The sequence below is a fragment of the Formica exsecta genome, unplaced genomic scaffold, assembly GCF_003651465.1.
Source record: "Formica exsecta isolate Colony F162 unplaced genomic scaffold, ASM365146v1 scaffold32, whole genome shotgun sequence".
In the NCBI taxonomy this organism is placed as follows: Eukaryota; Metazoa; Arthropoda; class Insecta; order Hymenoptera; family Formicidae; genus Formica; species Formica exsecta.
The window spans coordinates 80,447-102,270 of record NW_021850453.1 but is presented as its reverse complement, the minus strand read 5'-3'; the positions used below and the strand labels follow the sequence as shown (position 1 = coordinate 102,270).

General features: G+C 28.3%; 3 protein-coding genes across 10 annotated transcripts; 2 read left to right on the top strand and 1 right to left on the bottom strand.

Moving 5' to 3' along the window:
- The first annotated feature begins 2,191 nt into the window (after positions 1-2,191).
- Positions 2,192-7,713, top strand: LOC115238137 (actin-related protein 2). Of its 7 annotated transcripts, none has more exons than XM_029811717.1 (9): positions 2,192-2,322; positions 2,482-2,648; positions 2,781-2,891; positions 4,469-4,486; positions 5,523-5,602; positions 5,690-5,825; positions 5,925-6,284; positions 6,904-7,182; positions 7,271-7,713. In XM_029811717.1, the coding sequence occupies exons 2-9, from the start codon at positions 2,601-2,603 to the stop codon at positions 7,439-7,441; spliced, it is 1,203 nt and encodes a 400-aa protein (XP_029667577.1). In that variant the 5' UTR covers positions 2,192-2,322; positions 2,482-2,600; the 3' UTR covers positions 7,442-7,713. The 7 variants fall into 7 exon arrangements, with proteins under 7 accessions (XP_029667577.1, XP_029667575.1, XP_029667574.1 ...); XM_029811715.1 differs by having other exon boundaries at positions 2,224-2,358; XM_029811714.1 differs by having other exon boundaries at positions 2,224-2,370.
- A 69-nt stretch (positions 7,714-7,782) lies between these two features.
- LOC115238135 (collagen type IV alpha-3-binding protein) lies at positions 7,783-16,809 on the bottom strand. Of its 2 annotated transcripts, XM_029811709.1 has the most exons (9): positions 16,373-16,808; positions 16,224-16,277; positions 15,969-16,088; positions 14,517-14,754; positions 13,186-13,469; positions 12,002-12,169; positions 10,795-11,226; positions 9,564-9,696; positions 7,783-9,356 (listed from the first exon to the last, which is right to left on the bottom strand). In XM_029811709.1, the coding sequence occupies exons 5-9, from the start codon at positions 13,450-13,452 to the stop codon at positions 9,229-9,231; spliced, it is 1,128 nt and encodes a 375-aa protein (XP_029667569.1). In that variant the 5' UTR covers positions 13,453-13,469; positions 14,517-14,754; positions 15,969-16,088; positions 16,224-16,277; positions 16,373-16,808; the 3' UTR covers positions 7,783-9,228. The 2 variants fall into 2 exon arrangements, with proteins under 2 accessions (XP_029667569.1, XP_029667568.1); XM_029811708.1 differs by having other exon boundaries at positions 16,224-16,809.
- An 854-nt stretch (positions 16,810-17,663) lies between these two features.
- LOC115238099 (multifunctional methyltransferase subunit TRM112-like protein) lies at positions 17,664-21,035 on the top strand. Its single transcript, XM_029811654.1, has 3 exons — positions 17,664-17,948; positions 19,199-19,300; positions 19,424-21,035. Exons 1-3 carry the CDS (start codon positions 17,871-17,873, stop codon positions 19,616-19,618), a joined length of 375 nt encoding a protein of 124 aa, XP_029667514.1. The 5' UTR covers positions 17,664-17,870; the 3' UTR covers positions 19,619-21,035.
- Positions 21,036-21,824: the final 789 nt, after the last annotated feature.

Genomic DNA, 21,824 nt, shown 5'->3' with positions numbered 1-21,824 from the left:
TATATATATATGTATATAAAACAGTCTGTGGTCTGTTTAATCTCAATATCTTACTAACTGTGATTCAATATTTGCTGCATTTATTATCGTTATTGATATTATTATGGTATTGTCATTACATTATTCTCAATATTATTACTTTTTATATTTCTTTTATTATATGTATAGTACTCATTGCATATTGTGTCTCATGACACTTGTGGAATATTGCTCTTCATTTATTATCATAAAATTGTTCTTGTTAACGAAAAAGCTAAATATTGTGTGTATTTATTATATAGAATACTTTTAATATTTTGAATTTTTTATGCATGATTAATAATCAACATAAAAAACAACTGTTTAATGTAGGATGTAATGGATGTTACATCACATACATACTATATATGTACTATATTATATTGGATGATTGCATAAGTTCGTGCCCGATTTTCATAGATGGCATTAAGTTACTGCAATATTAAATATCAGGAGGAGCAATTTGGAATTATTTTACTTCAAACAAGGGAACGGGATGGATTAACGCATAATGAAATAAAAAAATAAAAATTAGAAATAATTAATCCATTCCGTTTTCTTGTTTGAAGTAAAATAATTCCAAATTGCTCCTCCTGATATTTAATATTTTATTCCTATTCCTAATATTTTCTCTATTGTGCGCAGGGCCTTAGTCTTCGAATAATTATTATACATTATAGATAAAAATGAAGATTGTCTATATATTAAATTTATGGCTCGTATTCATAGTCGGTTCTTATTTCGCGAGTGAGAGAGAACGCAAGGAGCACGGAACAGAGTTATGTCCTTTTCTACGTGCACCTTGGCCCCTACTCCTCAACACTCGGTCTAGATATACTATGTCTATGTTCAAGACCGTCTTAAGTAAAGGTGCCTTTAAATGACAACGTCGAGCGTCAAGCGTCTTGCGCAAAAACCCAATAAGTAAAGGCCATTGCACGTTCAAAAGTTTTAGTCGTAATCGTAAAGCCCGTATTAGACTACGCATTGAAGATTGAGATTCAAGATTCAAGATTGAAATTTGACCAATCAGGATAAAGAAATTTTAGTCCCTTTTGTTCTGATTAGTCAAATTTCAATCTTGAATCTTGAATCTCAATCTTCAATGCGTAGTCTGATACGGGCTTAAGACCACCGGTCTTTAATGATATCTCGTCGGTGTCTCTGCCAATAAAAGAATTTATATAGTGTTTTCGAATGTAGCAGCTCTGGGTACCAATCATGTAACTTTTTCCCTAGGACGGTAACGTGAAAAGTAAACAATAATAGCACTGAAATCAATGGCAAAATTTTTCATTTTTCACTTTTCCTTGAAAGCGATTAATAACGTCATTGCATCATCTCTACCAATAAAAGGCTCAAATTCATAGTAAAATATAATGATTAATTGATCCGGGTTGGATTAAGGGCCAATTTCACCAAGTCCGATTAGATTAACCGACGGTTAAAATTAGCAGGGTGACCAACAGAAAATAGAGGTGAGGGAAAACCAAGCATTCTTATCATTTCAGTTGGAACCCTGCTAATTTTAACCGTCGGTTAATCTAACCGAGCTTGTTGAAATTGGCCCTAACCCGTTTATTCAAAAACACTATATATCGGTGTAAACTAGGGCAGTGGCAGTAAAGATCGTATTAAGCCCATATCAGACTACGTATTGAAGAATGAAATTTGATCAATCAGGTTAAAAGGAACTAAAAGTTCATTGTCCTGATTGGTCTAGTTTCAATCTCGATGCATAGTCTGATATGGGCTTTAGACTACGCATTGAAAATGGAAAATTGAGGATTGAAGATTGGAATTTGACTAATCAGAGCCAAAGGAACTAAAATTTCTTTGTCCTAAGGCCCTGCGCACAATAGAGGAAATATTAGGAATAGGAATAAAATATTAAATATTTATATCAGGAAAAGATATTTATATCAGGAAAAGATATTTATATCAGGAAAAGCAATTTGGAATTATTTTACTTCAAACAAGGAAACGGAATGGATTAATTATTTCTAATTTTTATTTTGGATTAACGCATAATGAAATAAAAAAATAAAAATTAGAAAGCGTTAATCCATTCCGTTCCCTTGTTTGAAGTAAAATAATTCCAAATTGCTCCTCCTGATATTTAATATTTTATTCCTATTCCTAATATTTTTTTTATTGTGCGCAGGGCCTAATTGGTTAAATTCAATCATTTCAATTTTGAATCTGCAATCTCAATCTTCAATGCGTAGTGTGATACGGGTTTAAGATCGGATCTTACCATCGGTGCCAACTCAAACCGTAAAAGAAGAAGAAGAAGAATAAAAAGTTATAGAGCTTAATGTCGTTAACCGTATTTGCGAAGTAAATTCAACAGTAAAATTTTTTTTACATCTTGGATCCGTTTTATATGGAATGGTTTTAATACAAAATCCATATTGTGATACGAAATAATAATTTTATCGAGAATTGCGTTTGTTGTTTTAGTCACAATTGTCGGTAACGCCCTAATATCCGCAGATATTAATCACTTAATGGAGCGGGTGATATGAGACAACAATTCAAAAGAAGGAAAGAAATATTATTTGAAGAAATAATATATCGAGATGGACAGCAAGGGGAGAAAGATTATTGTTTGCGATAATGGTACTGGGGTAAGGCTTGTTCTCTTTTTTTTTTCTGCAAAAGAATTTTCTCTGCTGATATAAGAAAAAAATGTTTCAAACTTGTCATATATTAAGCTAAATAATTTATGTCTTGAACACCGATATAGTTTTTAATTGCAGTTTGTCAAATGTGGATATGCCGGTGCAAATTTTCCAGCCCATATATTTCCATCTATTGTCGGACGACCCATAATCAGAGCTGTCAATAAAATTGGTGATATTGATGTGAAGGTATGTTGATTTATTTTGTATATATAAATTTAACATTATCAGATATAATATTGATAATGAAAAATATAAGATCAGCAATTACAATTTTGTCTTAATATAAGTGCTATGTAATTATAATAGCTATGATTTATTGACATATTATTTCTTATCAACACATTATTCTCAAATATTTAATTTTTTATGAGAAGAATATGTATATATAGGATAGGTGTGAAATTGTAGTGCAAGCGAGAACAAAGTGATTCCTCGTGCCAAAATAGGTCGGAATTGTAGAACAATTTTCTTTCGTACGAGGCTTCGTTTTTGAAATAAACAATTTTGAAAATCTATTAAGTTCACTTGACTATGTCTCGATTAACGGATCTTGCTAGACTGCTATTTCTGTTTGTGTTTATATTTGTGGATATTGACAATGTCATGGTTTGTTTAAAAAATTCACGAATCTGTAATAAAAGGAGCACAGCTTTGCATTCAACAGGGAAGCCAACAGTTTCAACAATTTCTTCAGTAAAATTAAAGTAAGAAATTAAAGGAATCATTGCCAATGTTCACAAACATAAATAGAACAGAAATAACAGTCTAAGCAAGATTCGTTAGTCGAGACATAGTCAAGTGTACGTGTATTTGATAAATTTTCAAAATCGTTTATTTCGAAAACGAAATCTCGTATGAAAAAAAATTGTACAATTTTGACTTATTGTGACATGAGGAATCACCTTGTTCTCGCTTGTACTATTACGATTTTGCACCCACCCTGTATAACAGATAATACTTATCTACACAATTATATATCCATATACAATTTTATATCCATAAATATAAAATGTTATTTTAACTATATTATAGAACTATTATAGAGTTATATGACAAAAAAACCTATATATTTATCAAAATTTATCAACAAGATTAGAAATCAAAATGTTTGATGTTGATTAAGAATTGTATATATACAATTTTTAATATAAACTTTTGATTTAAATTAGAGTGTGTTTAGAGTTACTATTTACAATTAGATATAATTAATAAGAACAATTATATTTTCAGCAAATATATTGCATTCGTGTAAGTCTATTATATAATATTACATTGCGCACATTTTCCACATAGCTTCAGAATGTTTAAATTTGATTAAAAATAATCTATGGCTGTGTTCGGAAACATCACCCGTGTGCACACGAGCGTCGTTCTATCTTTGTTATTTACTAAAAGTTGGACAAAAAACAACGCTCGTATGCACACGGGTGATGTTTCCGAACGTACCGTAGATGCTTGTTTATCGCGATATAAATAAAATAGTTTGTAAAATACTAATAATTTTCACTAACAAATCCTAAAAAGAAATAAGTATATTAAATATAAAATAAATGGGACTATTTTGTTTTGTAATATTCTTAAATGATTGCTTAAGTTCTTTATTGACATAAATAGTGTATGTGTGTTTTGAATATATCTATATAATTTATATATTTATAATATCAGTCATATGTAATTCGTACTTGTGTGAGTATATATTGTATACATGCTATGCTTTTCTATAATTATCTAATGTATTTGTGTGTTTATATTTGCTCTCATAGGATGTGCTTAACATGCCTGTAAGTTCATTGTATTTTTTTTATGCTATTTACATTTGTTATATCAGTGTTTTAATAGAGTATTACTTTGGGCTGTAGATATATATATTGGAATAGTGAGTTTTAAATAATCAGATAAACCAATTTTTCAAAAATATGTACATATTTGGGGAAGCTAATTTAATATTTAATATTTTTCAGATATAAATTCTGTAGCTTGATTTTCACACAAAGAATATACTATATAATATGCTATATTATAGTTATTATTAATCATAATATTTTAAAAAATAAAATCCTATAAATTTTTATGTATGACAATGATTAAATGTTTTTGTAAATTTTTTTTGTTTTGTTTATCTTTTGTTACAAGATTTGTTAAAATAAAGTTTGATATAGTACTAGAAATTACATGAAAAGTTTCTTTTTACTATATACAGGGTGTCCGGTAAAGATTGTGCCAACGCTCGTGAATGGCTAGAGCACAGTAAACTGAACAGAAAAGTTCTGTAACATTTTTTTCTATAACGCTTAATAAAGGAGTTATTATTGAATAAAGTCTAGCCAATTAGCGTCGACCTTTAGCCGCGCGCCTGGTAGTGTGCGTGAGCGCTCCGTCGCGACGGCGGCGCACATTATCAAGCGGGCGGCTCACCGACGTGTGTCCGGCTAAAAGTCGACGCTGATTGACCAGACTTTATTCAATAATAACTCCTTTATTAAGCGTTATATAAAAAAATGTTACAGGACTTTTCTGTTCAGTTTACTGTGCTCTACCCACTCACGAGCGTTGGCACAATCTTTACCGGACATCCTGTATAATAAAAATAAATGTATTAATTATTATTTTTTTATATATTTAGCTAATCAATTTCATACAATTATTTATAATTTTTGTTTCTTTTTCTTTCATTAATGTTGAAGGAGAAATTGTGTATTCTAGAAAATATTATATAATATAACAGTTGATGCTAAAACTAATATTTTTTCAAACAATGGACATAGTATATACATAATATGTGCAAAATTCTAATTATTATATATATTATTGTCATAGGATTTGATGGTCGGCGACGAAGCGAGTAAACTTCGTTCTATGTTAGAGATAAGTTATCCCATGCAAAACGGAATTGTTAGGTATATACTTGTATAAGATTCTTTTAACATGAATTATAACATATTTAATATGAAAATTATTGCATATATATAATTGATACTTGATAGAAATTGGGAGGATATGTGTCATGTGTGGGATTACACATTTGGCAAGGAGAAAATGAATATTAATCCTAGAGAGTGTAAAATTTTATTAACTGAGCCACCAATGAATCCTATCACGAACCGAGAGAAAATGATCGAGGTAACATCATAATACGCAATATAATAAAAACTACATTCCAAGTTATTAAAAATTAAATTTATATGATTGAGAAGTTTAGTGTTCATGTAATGATTTTAGGTGATGTTTGAAAAGTATGGTTTTGCTGGAACGTACATTGCGATTCAGGCAGTATTGACATTATATGCTCAAGGACTGATCAGCGGTGTCGTCGTAGACTCTGGTGATGGTGTTACGCATATTTGTCCCGTGTTTGAGGAATATGCTCTGCCACATTTGACTAGACGATTGGATATAGCCGGACGCGACATTACAATGTATCTAATTAAATTGCTGTTGCTACGCGGTTATGCATTTAATCACTCGGCCGATTTTGAGACAGTTAGGATGTTGAAGGAGAAATTGTGTTATATCGGTTATAATATAGAAACTGAAGAAAAGCTAGCTCTTGAAACCACTGTGTTGGTAGAATCCTATACTGTAGGTACATTATTATATACTGTGCGCATGCACACACACACACACACACACACATATACGCAGTATATAGTTTTATTAATATATTGTATACAGGATAGAGAGGGCATTTAAAATGTTATAAGATGTTTTTTCTAAAACATTCTGATGTCGTACAAGTATGAATTCGCAACGAGCAGCTACATATTTTGTCTGAAAAATAACCATGTGTTTTCTTTATGTAATAATTAATTAATTTTAATTGATTTCTCTCATTATTTTATGCATGAAGTATTGAGGTAAGATAATCGAAAAATGAATATTTTACGAAATATTTCATAGTTTAAAATTATATCAAAGTATAAAATATCTCGTAAACTATTCAATTATTGGTCATTTTACTCTTATAACTTTTTACGCCGAATATTGCGAAAAATCGATTTATGTAAAAAAAATTAGGATTCCGTTTTTCTCCCTTAAAACCCTATAAATTTTGTTTGAAATATTTTTTTTCGACATCAAGTTTAGGAGAAAACACCTTTTAACACTTTAAATGCTCTACTGTATATATAGCTAATCTCACATACAGATATACTTACATATGTATGCATTAAGGCGTACAAATTATTGTAAATATTTTTAGCTTCCCGATGGACGTGTAATAAAAGTAGGTGGTGAGAGATTTGCGGCACCGGAAGCGCTTTTTCAACCGCATTTAATTAATGTCGAAGCACAAGGTATAGCCGAGTTAGTATTTAGCACAATTCAAGCAGCTGATATCGATATCAGAAGCGAACTGTACAAGCACATTGTTCTGAGTGGTGGTAGTACGATGTATCCAGGGCTTCCATCAAGACTTGAACGAGAAATTAAGCAACTTTATCTTCAAAGAGTACTAAAAAATGATACAACTAAATTGAATGTAAGTGTATATTTGAATTTATATATAGTAAATGTACATATTGCAAATACTATATATTTTATGTGAATTTTTTTTTTTTTTTTTTTAGAAATTTAAAATAAAAATTGAAGACTCACCTCGACGTAAAGACATGGTTTTCATGGGTGGTGCTGTGCTAGCGGAAATAACAAAGGATCGAGATTCTGTGTGGATAACGCGGGAAGAATATGAAGAAAAGGGTCTCAGTGTATTAAAGAAATTAGGCTCCTACGAATCATAAAGAAAATCATTGTAATGTAGATTACAAAATTTTTAACAAATGATCAAATGTTTTTTATATCTAAAAAAAAAATATATTATTTTTGAGAGCTGATCTTACATAGAGCAGCTTTATTCAGATGATTTATTGCATAATTGTAAAAAAACGAGACATTTTAAAAAGACATCAGGTTTCTTTTGTTTTTTTAAGCATGTGATGCAATTTCAAATAAATAGATAAAATGATTTAAATACATAAAATACTATGGATCCAATAAATTTTTTTATTTAATTGTTCTTGAACTTTTATTCATATTCACATATTTATCAATATATTTCCCTTTTTAATTTTTTTTTTTTTTCTGTATTGTATATGTTTTAGACTCCAATTAAATATTAGAATAAATATTAAGCATTAATTTTTAATATAATCAAAAGACTATGTTATACTTCAAACAATTGTATTCTATGAAAATATTTGGCCAATCAGATATGAAACAACATCACATTTTACATCCGAATAAATATTAAAAATATCGATTAATTTTCGTTTTTTTGCAGAATATCTGATGATCTTATTCCTCTTTCTTTGTATTTGTCGAATTTTTCTTTAGAAAATGTAAATATCATTAAAGTTATATAATTAAATAAGTAAATAATTAAATAATATAATAAATAATAAAATAATAAATTAAATAATTAAATAAGAAAATATAATTAAAGTAAAAACTATATTATGTTCAATAGAAAATATTATCTATCTTTTCATTATGATAATATGTAATGAATTGCAAACGTAATTAATGTGCAAGTTTATATTTAAAATCGCTATTCAAGTCCCTTCAATAGCAACAATACAGAGTGAATTAAATAAATACTTAGCTTGTATTAAATACAGCATGTAGCTTGTAATTCATAATACTTCGTTCGATGAGTAAAAATTCAAGACAAAGAAATAAATAACAAAGTAGTCTTGTGATTTGGCAAAGAATTAAAGTGGTGAGAATTAATTAGATATATTAATATATTTATTATAACTTGTAAAAGAAGTTTTTAGAATGTTTGCTCGATTGATAGAAATAAGTTTATTTTATGAAGAGAATATTATTCTATGCATATGCAATCCAAAACAGTTCTTGTCATAAATAAGAAAAAAGATTAATTAATATGCGACATGATATAGAAACGATTGTTATTCTGCAATAAATCTAGAACAGTCTTTATTATATATACGTTTTTTCAAGTGATTTTTATATTGCATAGCAATGTACACACATATTTATGTATAACTAAAAATAACAATATAATCTGTAAGATACAATTCAGCATTTAATTAGATATAACATGTAACAAGATTTGTGTTTGTGTATTCAATTCTCGGTTAAGATTTGTACACACTGGATAAAATACTGTGTAACAAATAATAAGCTGTTATTGGAAGAGGAAAGGATAATCAGCAAACAGTACTAACCATGCGTACTTCATTGTAGCGCTTCATGAAGTTGCTCGTTAAGTGTATACAATTACTATATACACTCATTTATATTCTAAATAGCCTTTAATATTTATTGTAACAATTTATCTTTCCCATTCATAAGTTATATATAAGTCAATTATTTCAAGCAAATAATAAAAAGAAAAAAAGTGATACATAAAATTGTTTCACTTACGTCGTAATAGCCATTCTGCAATTCTTATAGTATGTATACTAATACAAACTGTTGTTTTTACACTAATCACGTGAAGACACTTTGAGATAGTGAATAAGGAATTGGATGGAAAACATGAAAGATTTTTTATTAATCACATTTAGAATGTGATTGGTTTGTTTTTGCACTGATCAATACAAAAATTAGTGAACCGCTTCAGGAACTTTGGATATTCTCTCTTGTAAACGGCCCGTAAAACAGATGCTGGGGCCCAACCACCTGGATTTACTAAAATTCAAATCAAAAAGTTTATTCATACAAAGAGAGAAAGAGGAAGGAGAAGATAGTGAGTAAGAAAAGCGGAAATATACATAACATTATCACATAATAGTTTGAATAAGGAACGAAAATATAGAATTATATTTTATATATATATTCAGGCTTTTAATATATTAAATACCATAGCTGGCAAGAAGAGATTGAATTAATACTCACCAACTGAACAATATGTTATTTTACATGTAATATTTTCCCTCTTTATTTGCTCTTCGTCTTTCGGGGGATCGATAAAAGTTTGACATACGAGACAAACTGTTAAATAAACTCTCACACATTTTCCTGCATTCGGCTAAAATAATAATTTCACTTAGCAACTGTGTAAACTTATTTTAAGAAATAAAACAGTTTAACAATCTAACAGTGGAATAAGTGTTCCTCAATGGGATATAAAATTGTCTCAGAGGATACTCTAACATATTATCTACTCTAACATATTATCTTTGAAAGTAACTTGTAATAGATAAATGCGTTGCACAATCTTTCAGCTTTCTATATTTCTTTGTTAAAGGACCTAGTTTGAAAAACTAAATTATTTTTTTTCCGTGATTAAATAGAGATAATGAAATAAAACAAAAAATAGATGGAGGGCTGCATCAAGTATATATTATATATTTTTTTCCACTACAAAAATAAGTAACTCATTATTGTAAAAAAAGATTATGCATTCCTTTACACAGACAGTTTTTGTAAATAACTATTATACTCGCAATAGAGTTCAGTTTGAATCATGATAATTTAATTAAATATAATTTGATTTGATATATATGTATATGTTATAGTCTGTGTCCTTCAGTTTAAAAGATAAAAGGGGATGTCTACTTATAGTGGGGCGCTCTGTATATTATTTATCACATGATCGTTATTTGTTCCAAATTCTGAGATCAGCAAAAATATTGTCTAAAATATTTTATAACAAAAATATTATTGCCGCTATAAATAATGGTAGTGATGAGGACTTTTAAGAAGAGAATATTCAGAGATATTGAAATTTATTCATAAATTATTTTTATATAAATATATCTTATTTTATGTAGTATTATTCTATTTGTACATGTAAAAATATTTAAAAAATTACCTTTAAAAATTTTTATTTTTTTATGCTCTAGAATAAAATAAATTATATAGATATATGAAAAAAATATAATATTTATTTGTTGCGCTTTGTCATCTATTTTTTTTTTTTTATTTCTAACCAATCACGAAATATAAAATAGTTTAGTTTTTAAATTCACCCTTGTAACAATTTAATGGGGAGATTTAGAAAGCTAAAAGATTGTATAATACATTTATCCATTACTTACCAGTTACACTTTCAGATAGCTTAGCTTATCTTTGAGGACAATTTTACCATACTTATCTTTTTTAGCGTATTAAGCGTATTATTTACCGGGTAATCAGGATGTTCAGTACTATGATTACAGACTATCCATAGATCGTGAGCATCACGATCCTGATCATCCGATACTCGACGTATGTGCGACCAAAATAACGCATCTCGCTGACTCGCTGGCCAGATACGTTTGTGCGTTTGCAAGAATAAAAGCGTATCCTTGGAAATGTTTTCAACGATCGTCATGTCCTCTAAAGTGGCTTCCCATCCACTTCTGTATTCGGGACTGAAAAATATTTCACAAACTTCGTGACCAGTTACTCCCTTAACGACGTGACACGCTTTGAGAGGATCTACGACTAGTCCATCAGCCTCTTCCTCCCGCCGATACATTCGCATATCACCATCTTCAGCAAATAATTGCCAACCACCTGCTCCACCCACGCCGAGTCGAGCATAATGGAGTTGCTCCATGGTGATTTTCTCTATCTGCAAATCGGCAATAAAAAATATTTTACATTTTAACATTGCATACTACTGTCATTTAATTGTCTGTTTAACTGTAACTACAATTAACTATAGTTTGCAACTGTATTTCTCAACAATTATCAAAAATATCATTTCGCATCAGTTGAAAAATTGATGAAATTCAAATATATGTAACTTTGCAAAAAATGATTATATTATAGATCAATGTTTCTGGAAGCATTTTAAAGCTTGAAGTTTCAGCTTTCAAAAACGCTGTTAAGCTCTTTTCTCTACGATAATTCTTATCCAGGTGGCATAATTCTCAAATCAATTTCGAAAAATTTAAAGAAAAAAACTTCAACTTTGAAATCATGCAAAATAATGTCAAACAGAATTTTTATTTCAGCTTTGCTGTAAAATTAAAAAAATAAAAGAATTTAGTTAAGGTTAAATGATCTTAATTTGACATATATTTTCAAGTTCATGAATCTCAGTAACTTCCAAAAGTTTTGCACCATTATTAAGCATATATTACTAAACTTTTATAATTCATCATTATGCATTCACAGAGATTTAAATATGCAAGTATATAAAATTTATTTATTTTAAACTTTGTTTTATGCGTGAAAAGTTCCAAATCTATGCATTTTATTATTTTACTTTATTTTAAAATAAATGTACATATAAAGTTGGATATATTCTGTCTTAGATTTTACTAATAAGTAAGTTCTCGATGCAACAGTAGAATTTTGATAGAGTCAGAGAATTGCACAAAATGAAAAAAAGGTATAATTACTTCAGGCCATAGCTTATGTGAAGACGCTGTTGTGGTGGGAAATGTCAAAATTGAAACAGATTTTTGTTTCAAACGATTCCTTAATTGATTCTCCTCTTCGATTTTGTCTAAACCTGTCTCGACGGCATCATAAAATTCTTCGTCGCAAAGAGCGCTATGCGGACCTTCCTTAAAAAGTTTCAAAACAAGTTTTTAAATATTATTAAAATTAATTAACAATTAATAGTATATGTATAATTTAAAAATGTATTGATGTCTTTTTCTGGATCTTAATTTATAAATAATTCATCATATTAAATGCATAGAAATTCATGCACAATTACTTTCTCTATTCTGATCGTATTTATAATCAGTTTCATTTATATAATTTACACACATACAACATGTGTAGTCCCATTTAAAAAGATATTGTTAAAATCTTAAAATATATAACATTGAGAAAAATTTTTTATTTATCATAAGATGTGTTTCTTCGAAACGAGCAATCTTTTTCTTTGACGTTTTTTCATAACAAGAAAAGCAACAAAGATATTTTAAAGGCTTATTAGGTGTATATAAGGTGATATATACTGTATGTCTTTTTTAACACTTGACACGCGATTCACGAACAAACGACTATCTAAATGTACATAATATATTATTGGCCATTTTCAAACCTTTATATCTTAAAAACTATTTCTTGAAATAAAAATGGCATGCACTTTTATCATTTAATTTTTCACAAACTTTCACACTGCAATTTTATTATTATTTTTGAATTTTAGGATACCCTGTATATTATGTTCAGAAGAATTTATCATAAATAAATAACTGTAAATATACTTATATAAATATCTTCATATGGAAATGTCCATAATGATATAAAATTGATGTAATAGTTAAAATAATTTAGAAAAAAAAAAAAAATATATTTGATTTCTCTCCTAATATATAAAAAAAATAACAAAATATTTTAAAGAGGGAAATATATAAAAAATATTTTGATAAACTCTTATTTCTTCAAAACTACTGACAAGAAATAATAAAGTCAATGACAATAGAAAAACATAAGCAGGTGTTGTATGTATATGTATATACAATATATAGCAGGAATATAATGTATATTTAAAAATTCTCTAAAATAGAAACTTTATACAATAGAAATTACATATAGCAAATAAGATTATAATAAAAAAAGAATCCACCTCATAGTCAGGACCTCCATGAATAAGAACTCTGGGTCTGGGAGAGTCGTTATGATGCATGGCAACTTGATCTTTCAGAACTTTATAAAGTTCTTGTAATTTTCGTTTTTTTTCGATTTCTTTTTCCCATCTGCGACGCCATGCATCCTCTCGCTGTATCATTAATTCAACGCAATGTTGTAAAGTTGCTAACACGCCTTCACTGGTGGCTTTAAACGTTATCGCTTCTCCTTTAAAATCCACTGATTGTTCAGCTGGATTAAACATCGTCTCAATTTTCTTTTCTGGAATTTTTGTAATACTTAATAAAATATCTTAAAGCTTTTTTTTATATCTTTCATATGATAAATGTATTATAATCATATATGTGAGTATAAATCATGAACACACATATCGAAGAACACTAGAGGAAAGATATAAAAATTGACATAGATGTCCTAAACCAACATATGTACTCTATTTCTCACTAATTGAGTACTGCAGTTTATTAAAGATAAATGCTTTCTTAAGTTAGTTTATTCATTAGAACTGCTTAGTTTTTACTCATCAGAAGCCAATAGTTTGTGTATTCATTGCTTATTTATGTTAAATTGGTTTGTGTTAAGTTTTTGAAATAAAAAAATTTTTTTTTGTAGTTTTCTTGCCAAATTATATATAATAACAAAATAGACAAATTATATAAATAACAGTACATCTTTTTTTCATAATATTAAATTATTCTGTATGCTTGTAAATTTCTAAATTATTTTATTTTTATTTTTACTCTTTTATTATTTTTCTTACAATATAATTAGGGAAACTGAATTAGAACAAGCAACATACTCTATATGCTTTATACATTGATATAATCTAACACAATTTACTTCAAAACGTCTCTTTAAAAAACATTAATTTCTGATGTGACCTGTCTTTAATACAATAGATAATTTACACAACACATTCCTTGCATTACAAATTTTAATTTATAAAAGAATGTATTTTTTTTGTTTTTAAAAATGTTTGTTTTTATAAATAAATAAATCTTAATATTTTTTTTTGCTTTAGAAAAAGATCATTTTTTCAAAAATTACATTAAAATAATCAAAATATTAAATAATTATATCATAAATATTATAATCCTCTGATAAAAATAGTTTGTATCTATAAGTACATAAAATCTTGTAAATATATATCTACAAGTATATAAATTTTTATTCCCTGAATTTTTAGCTAAATTAGGAACTAAATCTCGAAAACAAAATAATATGACAATTTTGGAGTCCTTTTTTTCTACAAACTTGTTAAACATAAAACTAAATAAAAAGATTTGTATACAAGTTAAAAATTATTACCTTTCTTGGAAGTATTCTTGACATTTTCTGCACAGTTATCAAAATATTTCTGCAAAGTATCGATCTGCTTGATCAGAATATCTCTGAAAGTTTCAATTTCGGCTAATTTTTCTTTCAGTCCTCTAATGCCACGCTTAGTAAAGCTACCGGCGCTTGTTGTTGATTGTGTATTTGACGCAAGTGAAATGGCACTACCATGTCGTTTGAGACTATTTTCACTCCCATAACCGGATTCCGACTATTTGATAAAAATATATTATTAATCGTTACATATACATAATCTTATCTTAAATACTCCAGCACAGAATATCTAGAAAACTTAACAACATAGAAATATATTTTGGACAATAGTTGTAAAGTTTTAAGAGAACAACTTATGCTCAATTTTATTCATACGAGAAGACATTCTGAGATTTGATGATTATTTTTATCTTTTTTTTTAATGAAATCATATAGTTTTTTTACATGTCGATTTTTGTATTAATTTTAAATGTAAGAATATTAAGATAGAAATATTAAAAAATAAATTATTGTATAATAATTTATAGGTAAAGATGAATTAATTGATATAAAAAATACAGCATTTAAAAACAGATATGAATGTTGCAAGTGTAATAACGCATTTATATAAAAATATAATCAGCAATCAATTTTACTCGTCACTCTATGAAAAATTTAGAAGATATTACAGTAAAAGAATAAATATCTTATAAAATATTGCATATTTAAAATCACAATGTGCAATGTGCACATTAAATTATAAAATATTTTGTAAACTATTTAATATTTTCATATATAGAATGACTATTTTTATTTGTAAAATGATGAAAAGGGGGGGAGAGAGAGAGAACAAAACCATATTAATTATTAATATTTCTCTCAAAATCATAGAACTCTTGTCTAAAACTTTTTTTTTCAATATTTTTTGTTTTTTTTAAGTATTTTGTTGGACCATTAAAAATCAACACATGTGCAATTTAATTCTAACTTTAAAGTAATATCTTAATTGTAATTTGTAAATACTGACTAAATTTAAGAAAAATATGTATATGTATATAAAATAAAAAGAATTATAAGGGATTTAATATACAAAGTCTAACATATATATTACAAAAAAAGATTTTTTATATATATAAAATGTATAAGATTTTTCCAGGCTCCTCGGAAGGTTCGTGTATATTGGGTTGTCTAGATTGTAAGATTCGACATATGCTATGACCATGTAATACGATTTACTCAATTACTGAAAATGACCAGAAGTGGGATCGAAATAATGTTTAAATATCAATTAATTTTTCTAAAATTATCTCTTTGCTATTTTCGTGTTTATGACTTTGCGTTCGGCTCTTATTAGTTCATTTATTTAATTTATTTGTAATATCTAGAGTTGTATCATTTCTATTATAATAAATAAATAAAATAAATATATATCATAATATTTAAAATAATTACCTTGTAAGACTTTAAAACATCTACCCATCGCTGTTTTTCCTCTGGACTACTTGCCCTTAAATACCAAACTAAGCAGTCATTTACAGACACATCAAATCTGCATTCGTCAAATTGATGTGCCTAGTAAAACAAATTACTTAGTACAAATTCAATAATTTAATAATTATAAACCACAACTATACACACATTAATAAACAGTTGATAAAAAAGAAAAAAAGAAAGAAAGGAAAAACTATCACATGTGCAATCTTTTACCTTGATATTAGCTTTGTACAGACTAATCGACCCACGACATCCAAATCCGCTGTCCTGCTCAGATTTGTAATAAGACAAAGTACCATCTTTGAGTACAATAAATCTAGTTTGCCAGCCATGTATGTAATTTGTCCATTTGGATAATGTACCCTGAAGTTCCGGAACTACGACCCCATCGGAATCCTCGTCGTCATCGTCCATCTCGGCATCTACGATACACTCGGTGTCCTCGTTATTGAGGCCCCGTAACGTTTCCGTCACTTCATCGGCCATTCTTATCTATGCCAATTACACGATATCGCTCACGATTCACGTTTATTTACGAATATGCTTCTTGACATTGCTAAGAAGGAAGCGAAGAATCGAAGCTACAGTTGTAGTAACCACGTGAGATATTTCACTGCAGTTACGTCAACGATGATCAGTAAATGATCGCAAATGAAATAAAACGTCTCAAAACATAGTTTCCGATGACAATTTTTCCACATAACCTATACGTAAAACATCTCTTATCAAACATAATATCAACTTGTTTTTTATAGGCTGCGTTTCGATATTCGTTGCCAGTACTGAAAATCTATATAGCGTTTTCGAATAAACGGGTTAACCCAATCCGGTTCGAAACCTATTCCGCTAGAAACTACTGAAAACGGAACGAAATTGCGGAACGTTCGTGATTGGTTCCGCTCTTGTTCCGCGTTACGCTATTCCGCTGCATGGGTTCGCACCCTAAGGCCGGATTTACACCTTGACAGAAAAGCAGAAAGCAGAAAAGCAGAGGCCAATCAGAACTCGCAGGATGTACTGCTTATTTTCAGCGCGAGTTCTGATTGGCTTCTGCTTTTCTAGCACGAGTTCTGATTGGCTTCTGTTTTTCTGCTTTTCTGCCGCCATTACATGGAGCGCGGAAACGCGGAAACGCGGAAGAGAATAGTAACCAGATTCCCACGTTCCGTTCCGTCTGTTTTGATTGCCTTGTATTACGTTGAGTACTTTATGAATTTCTTTTGATAACATATTGCTCACTGGGAATTCTCTTCCGCATTTCCGCGTTTTCGCGCTCCATGTAATGGCACCCTTACGCTAATCCGCGTTTCCGCGCTCCATATAATAGCACCCTCTAAGACGCTCTCATTTCTCTTCCCTCTATCGTTATCACCTCCGCCATTGAAGTGGAAAAAATAAAAAACGCTCCTATCCCCCAGATCGTCTTCTTCGATACATACAAACACCTAATCACCTCTTCCAGGTCCTTTTTTACAGACGCCTCTAAAAACGACTCGGATGAGCAGGTGGGCTTCGCCATATACTCTCCCTCTCCTCACTTGCAACTTTTATTCAAATCCACTCAAATCCAAAAAGTCTTCTCCCGGTATGGATCAGATCGATTACCATATCTGATCCAACCTCCCGGAGGAATACTATCCCGTTTTTTATACTGATCTCCCCCTAGATCAGAAGTGGCCATTCAATAGTAAAGAAGAAGAAGAAGAAGTGGAACGCGCCCTCTGAGGTGCATACGATCTAATGAACCTAACCTAATATAACCCAAATAACCTAACTTTCTGTATACACGCGCTTATTGTATGAGCTTAATGTCAACATTTCACTTCTCTAACGAAAAAAAGCTTTTAATTGTAGAAAAACATGAAGCTTCTTACACATAATATGTTAACGTCCAGGGCTATAAGAGGTGTGACAATCGGCTATCCTCTGAGAATTATTGTAAGTTATTTTTTTATTGTATTTAAAAAAAGCATCTTCCAATTTACGCTCGCGAAAAGTCGATCTCAGTATGGTATAGATATTTAAAATATATATTTGATTATTAAAAGCGAGAGAGAGAGAGAGAGAGAGAGAGAAAGAGCGAGAGAGAGAGAGAGAGAGAGAGAGAGAGAGAGAGAGAGAGAGAGAGAGAGAGAGAGAGAGAGAGAGAGAAAGAGCGAGAGAGAGAGAGAGAAAGAGCGAGAGAGAGAGAGAGAGAGAAAGAGCGAGAGAGAGAGAAGTTGTAAGCTCTGTATTGGATGTAATACTCTAGAAAAAAAGGTAAACAAAATAGAATATTATTTTATTAATGTTTCAGCTCTGATTTATAACTCTGGTTTTAACTACATGGTTAAAATTGATGTTTTAACTTTAACTTTTCACGTTTCAATTCTGTCATATTATATATGTAAAAAAACAACATAAATATTCAACTGGCCAGATATATAAACAATATTATTTAAAAACTTAAAAAGATAGCATAATATAAAAATGTTTCAATTTTATTATTTAGATCAAATTAAATTGTTATTTATCTTTAGAAACATAAACATTGTTGTTGCTTGATAGAATGTAAACAACAAGGTTAAGACAAGGTTTCTAATGTGTATTAAATCTTTGTATTTGTGATAAGTATGCTCTCGCTTTCTCTCTCTCTCCCTCCTTCTTCTCTCTTCCCCCTCCCTCCCTCCCTCTTTCTAATAACAATTTTATATATATATATATTTATAATTCCTTTATTTATTATATCATTTTTGTTGTTGATTAATTATTTTCAAGTCATTCCCTTTTCTTTCTTCTAATTTTTTATAAAACAAAGGATTCAAACATCAATACAAATGTGTTATGTGGCTTAATTAGTGTCTGTTATAAAATTGCAAACAATAATGCAAAATAAAATATTTTAAAACTTATCTACTTTTGTATGTACTTTAAAACATACATATTCTCTATAACATTCACTTTAACTTAAAAATACTATCTTTAATGTTATTAGAATAATTATAATTTTTATTGTAATTAAAATAATAATTTTTATTATTATAAATATATATAATTATATTAATTATCGTCGAGTAGAAATAAAATATGTCAATCTGGTAGCTGACAAGTATAACCAATATTACTGTCATATATTTATTTATTTATGTGTTTTCATCATGAGATTACCACACAAATGTTTCACGAAAAAAAATATTTGTAATTTGTAGGCCAAAGACATCAGAGTATCCGAAGTAGATTTTAATCCAGAATATATCGCTAGGATAATACCAAAGTTAGATTGGACAGTGTTGTGGAAAGCTGCAGAGAGTGTAAATTTACCTTCTCTTATATTTACATACAGTCCTTTAGCAAATATACATATGCACATACATGCATATAAAAGAACATTGGATAAAATGTTTGCTAATATATTGACATATGTTTTATTACAGATAGGACATGTTGGCGAATTACCTCAGATTTTAATAGAAGATTTCGAGACAAATGAAGATTTTCTAAAAAAAGTTCACCATGTTCTGTTGGAGGTCGAAGTTATAAATGGAGATCTATTGTGCCCAGAATCCGGTAGAAAATTTCCCATCAATGATGGCATTCCAAACATGCTTCTAAACGAAGATGAAGTTTAAATAACAGAACTAAATAATTTCTGCGAATATTATTTGTCACTTTTTCTTAATCACTTTCTTTAAATATAATTATTAAAAATATATATCTCTCTCTATCTAAATATGTTATGTACATTTTTATATTAGTTTAATTTTTTTATTTGCTCTCTTATATTAATATAAAATCGTTAATAGTTGAAAACAAATATTAAATATATCTTTTGTGTATGTGCTTGTGTAAATATATTAAATGTACATATTTACATATATGCATAAAAAACAAAGAGTTTTTATAAGTTCGAATAACTTCAAAATAAACTCATTTAGCTAGAAGAAGAATATATAAACATAAAATGCATAACATTCTGCTTTTTAAACCTCTTGGTTTCATTGCAGTTATATTGAATTATGATATAAAATATATATAAAAATGAAAAATTTTTATATGAATTCTTTTTGGTGTGTAATACATTGAAACAAATTAATTTTTTTTGTATTCCCTCACTCACCTTTTTTTATAAATAATAAAAAAAGGCGTTTTCGAATTTGTCCTAAACTTTTCTTAGAAGGTAAATAGAAAAATGAATTTGTAGCTACATCTTAAAATATTAGAAGGAAAAAAATCAATTGCAAACATGCATGATCTAAATATACCAGTTGAGATTTAAATTACATTATCGAATGTATAATTTGATTACAGATATTTTATTGCACAGATGTCTAAAGACAATAAGATTAAACTTGTATTATTTGCAGTACTTAATATATAACAGCTTTCATTTACATCATCTTTATATTGCTACTCGTAGATAATTTGCTCTAATATTTTCTACTCCATTATCAAAGTAAACTTCTATGAATGTAACATTTTGATACAATGATATTCTCACAACTATAAAGCATAGCAAACAATTCTAGTAATATTACAGCGAAATATATTAAAGTATAAATGGAATAAAATACAAGTATGTCATATATATTCTTGGATATTAGATTAATATTAGCGATACACGAAATATATTTATACACATAAGTATAACACAATTATCTCTTAAAATTAATGGATTAAATTTATATTATTAAGCAGATTATTTGTATGTTATGTGCAAGGAATATAATATCAAGAGACACGGTAGTGTCACGCGTTTTATTAATACAAGAACATATATATATTTTTGAGATTAATTTTATAAGATGCATACATAGTATAGCACAAAATATGGCATTTATGCATAAAATCTTTTATAAAATTTAATTTGTTGTGTGTGAAATAAATGTTAGAAACCCGATTTCTGCTAATTAATTTTTTTTTATAGGACAACATTTATGAATTGAAATTCTCATAAAATGAATTATGAATTAAGATACCTCTTAAAATATATTATAAAAATGTAATCATTACTATTCTTTTTCTAGAATAAAACATTTTGAATGCACAAATCTCTCTATGATGTTATTAAATAATCTTTCTTTATGAAACAATATTTACATAAATAAATATATTTCAAAAGGTACTTTTACAATAATTAAAAATGATTGATATTGTCAAAAAACATGTAGAATTTATGCCAAAGATTTGTATATATTAGTCTTCTATGCCAATAGCAACCCTTAAAATATAGCCAAAATATATTACTTTGTTCCTTGTGATTTATTTTTAAGAGTCAAAAAGCTATAAAAATAGCTCTAACATTTCAGCCACAGCCCATCTATTATTAATCTTTTTATCTTTAAGTATCGATGAAGATTGGATTATTCTTGAATTGAGCTATGAAAATATTTTTATACAATAAATTTTTACTACAGCATATATAAATATTAATATTCTTATTATAGTTTATTATTAGAAACCCCTCCCCTACTTTTTAGTTACGGCCTGTTCTGCATATTAATCTATGGAAATTTTGTTCCTTTAGAGATATGCTAGTTTTTTTTACTACATCTCCATTTATTCTTTTTTTATACTGCGAGCTTATAAAATATATTCTTAAATATATAATAATAAATATCCATATATTCAATGGAACTTTTTTCATATATATCTATGCTTCATGAAAATATAGTTTAATACTGTATTTCGTTTAATACTGTTTGCATTCAAATTTTACTAAAAATTGTCTCTCAGTCTGAATATGACTTATTATATATAGTTATAGTTAAAAAAAATGCATATGTACCAATAAGAAATTTATCAATATTAAAATATATATTATATATATACATATAT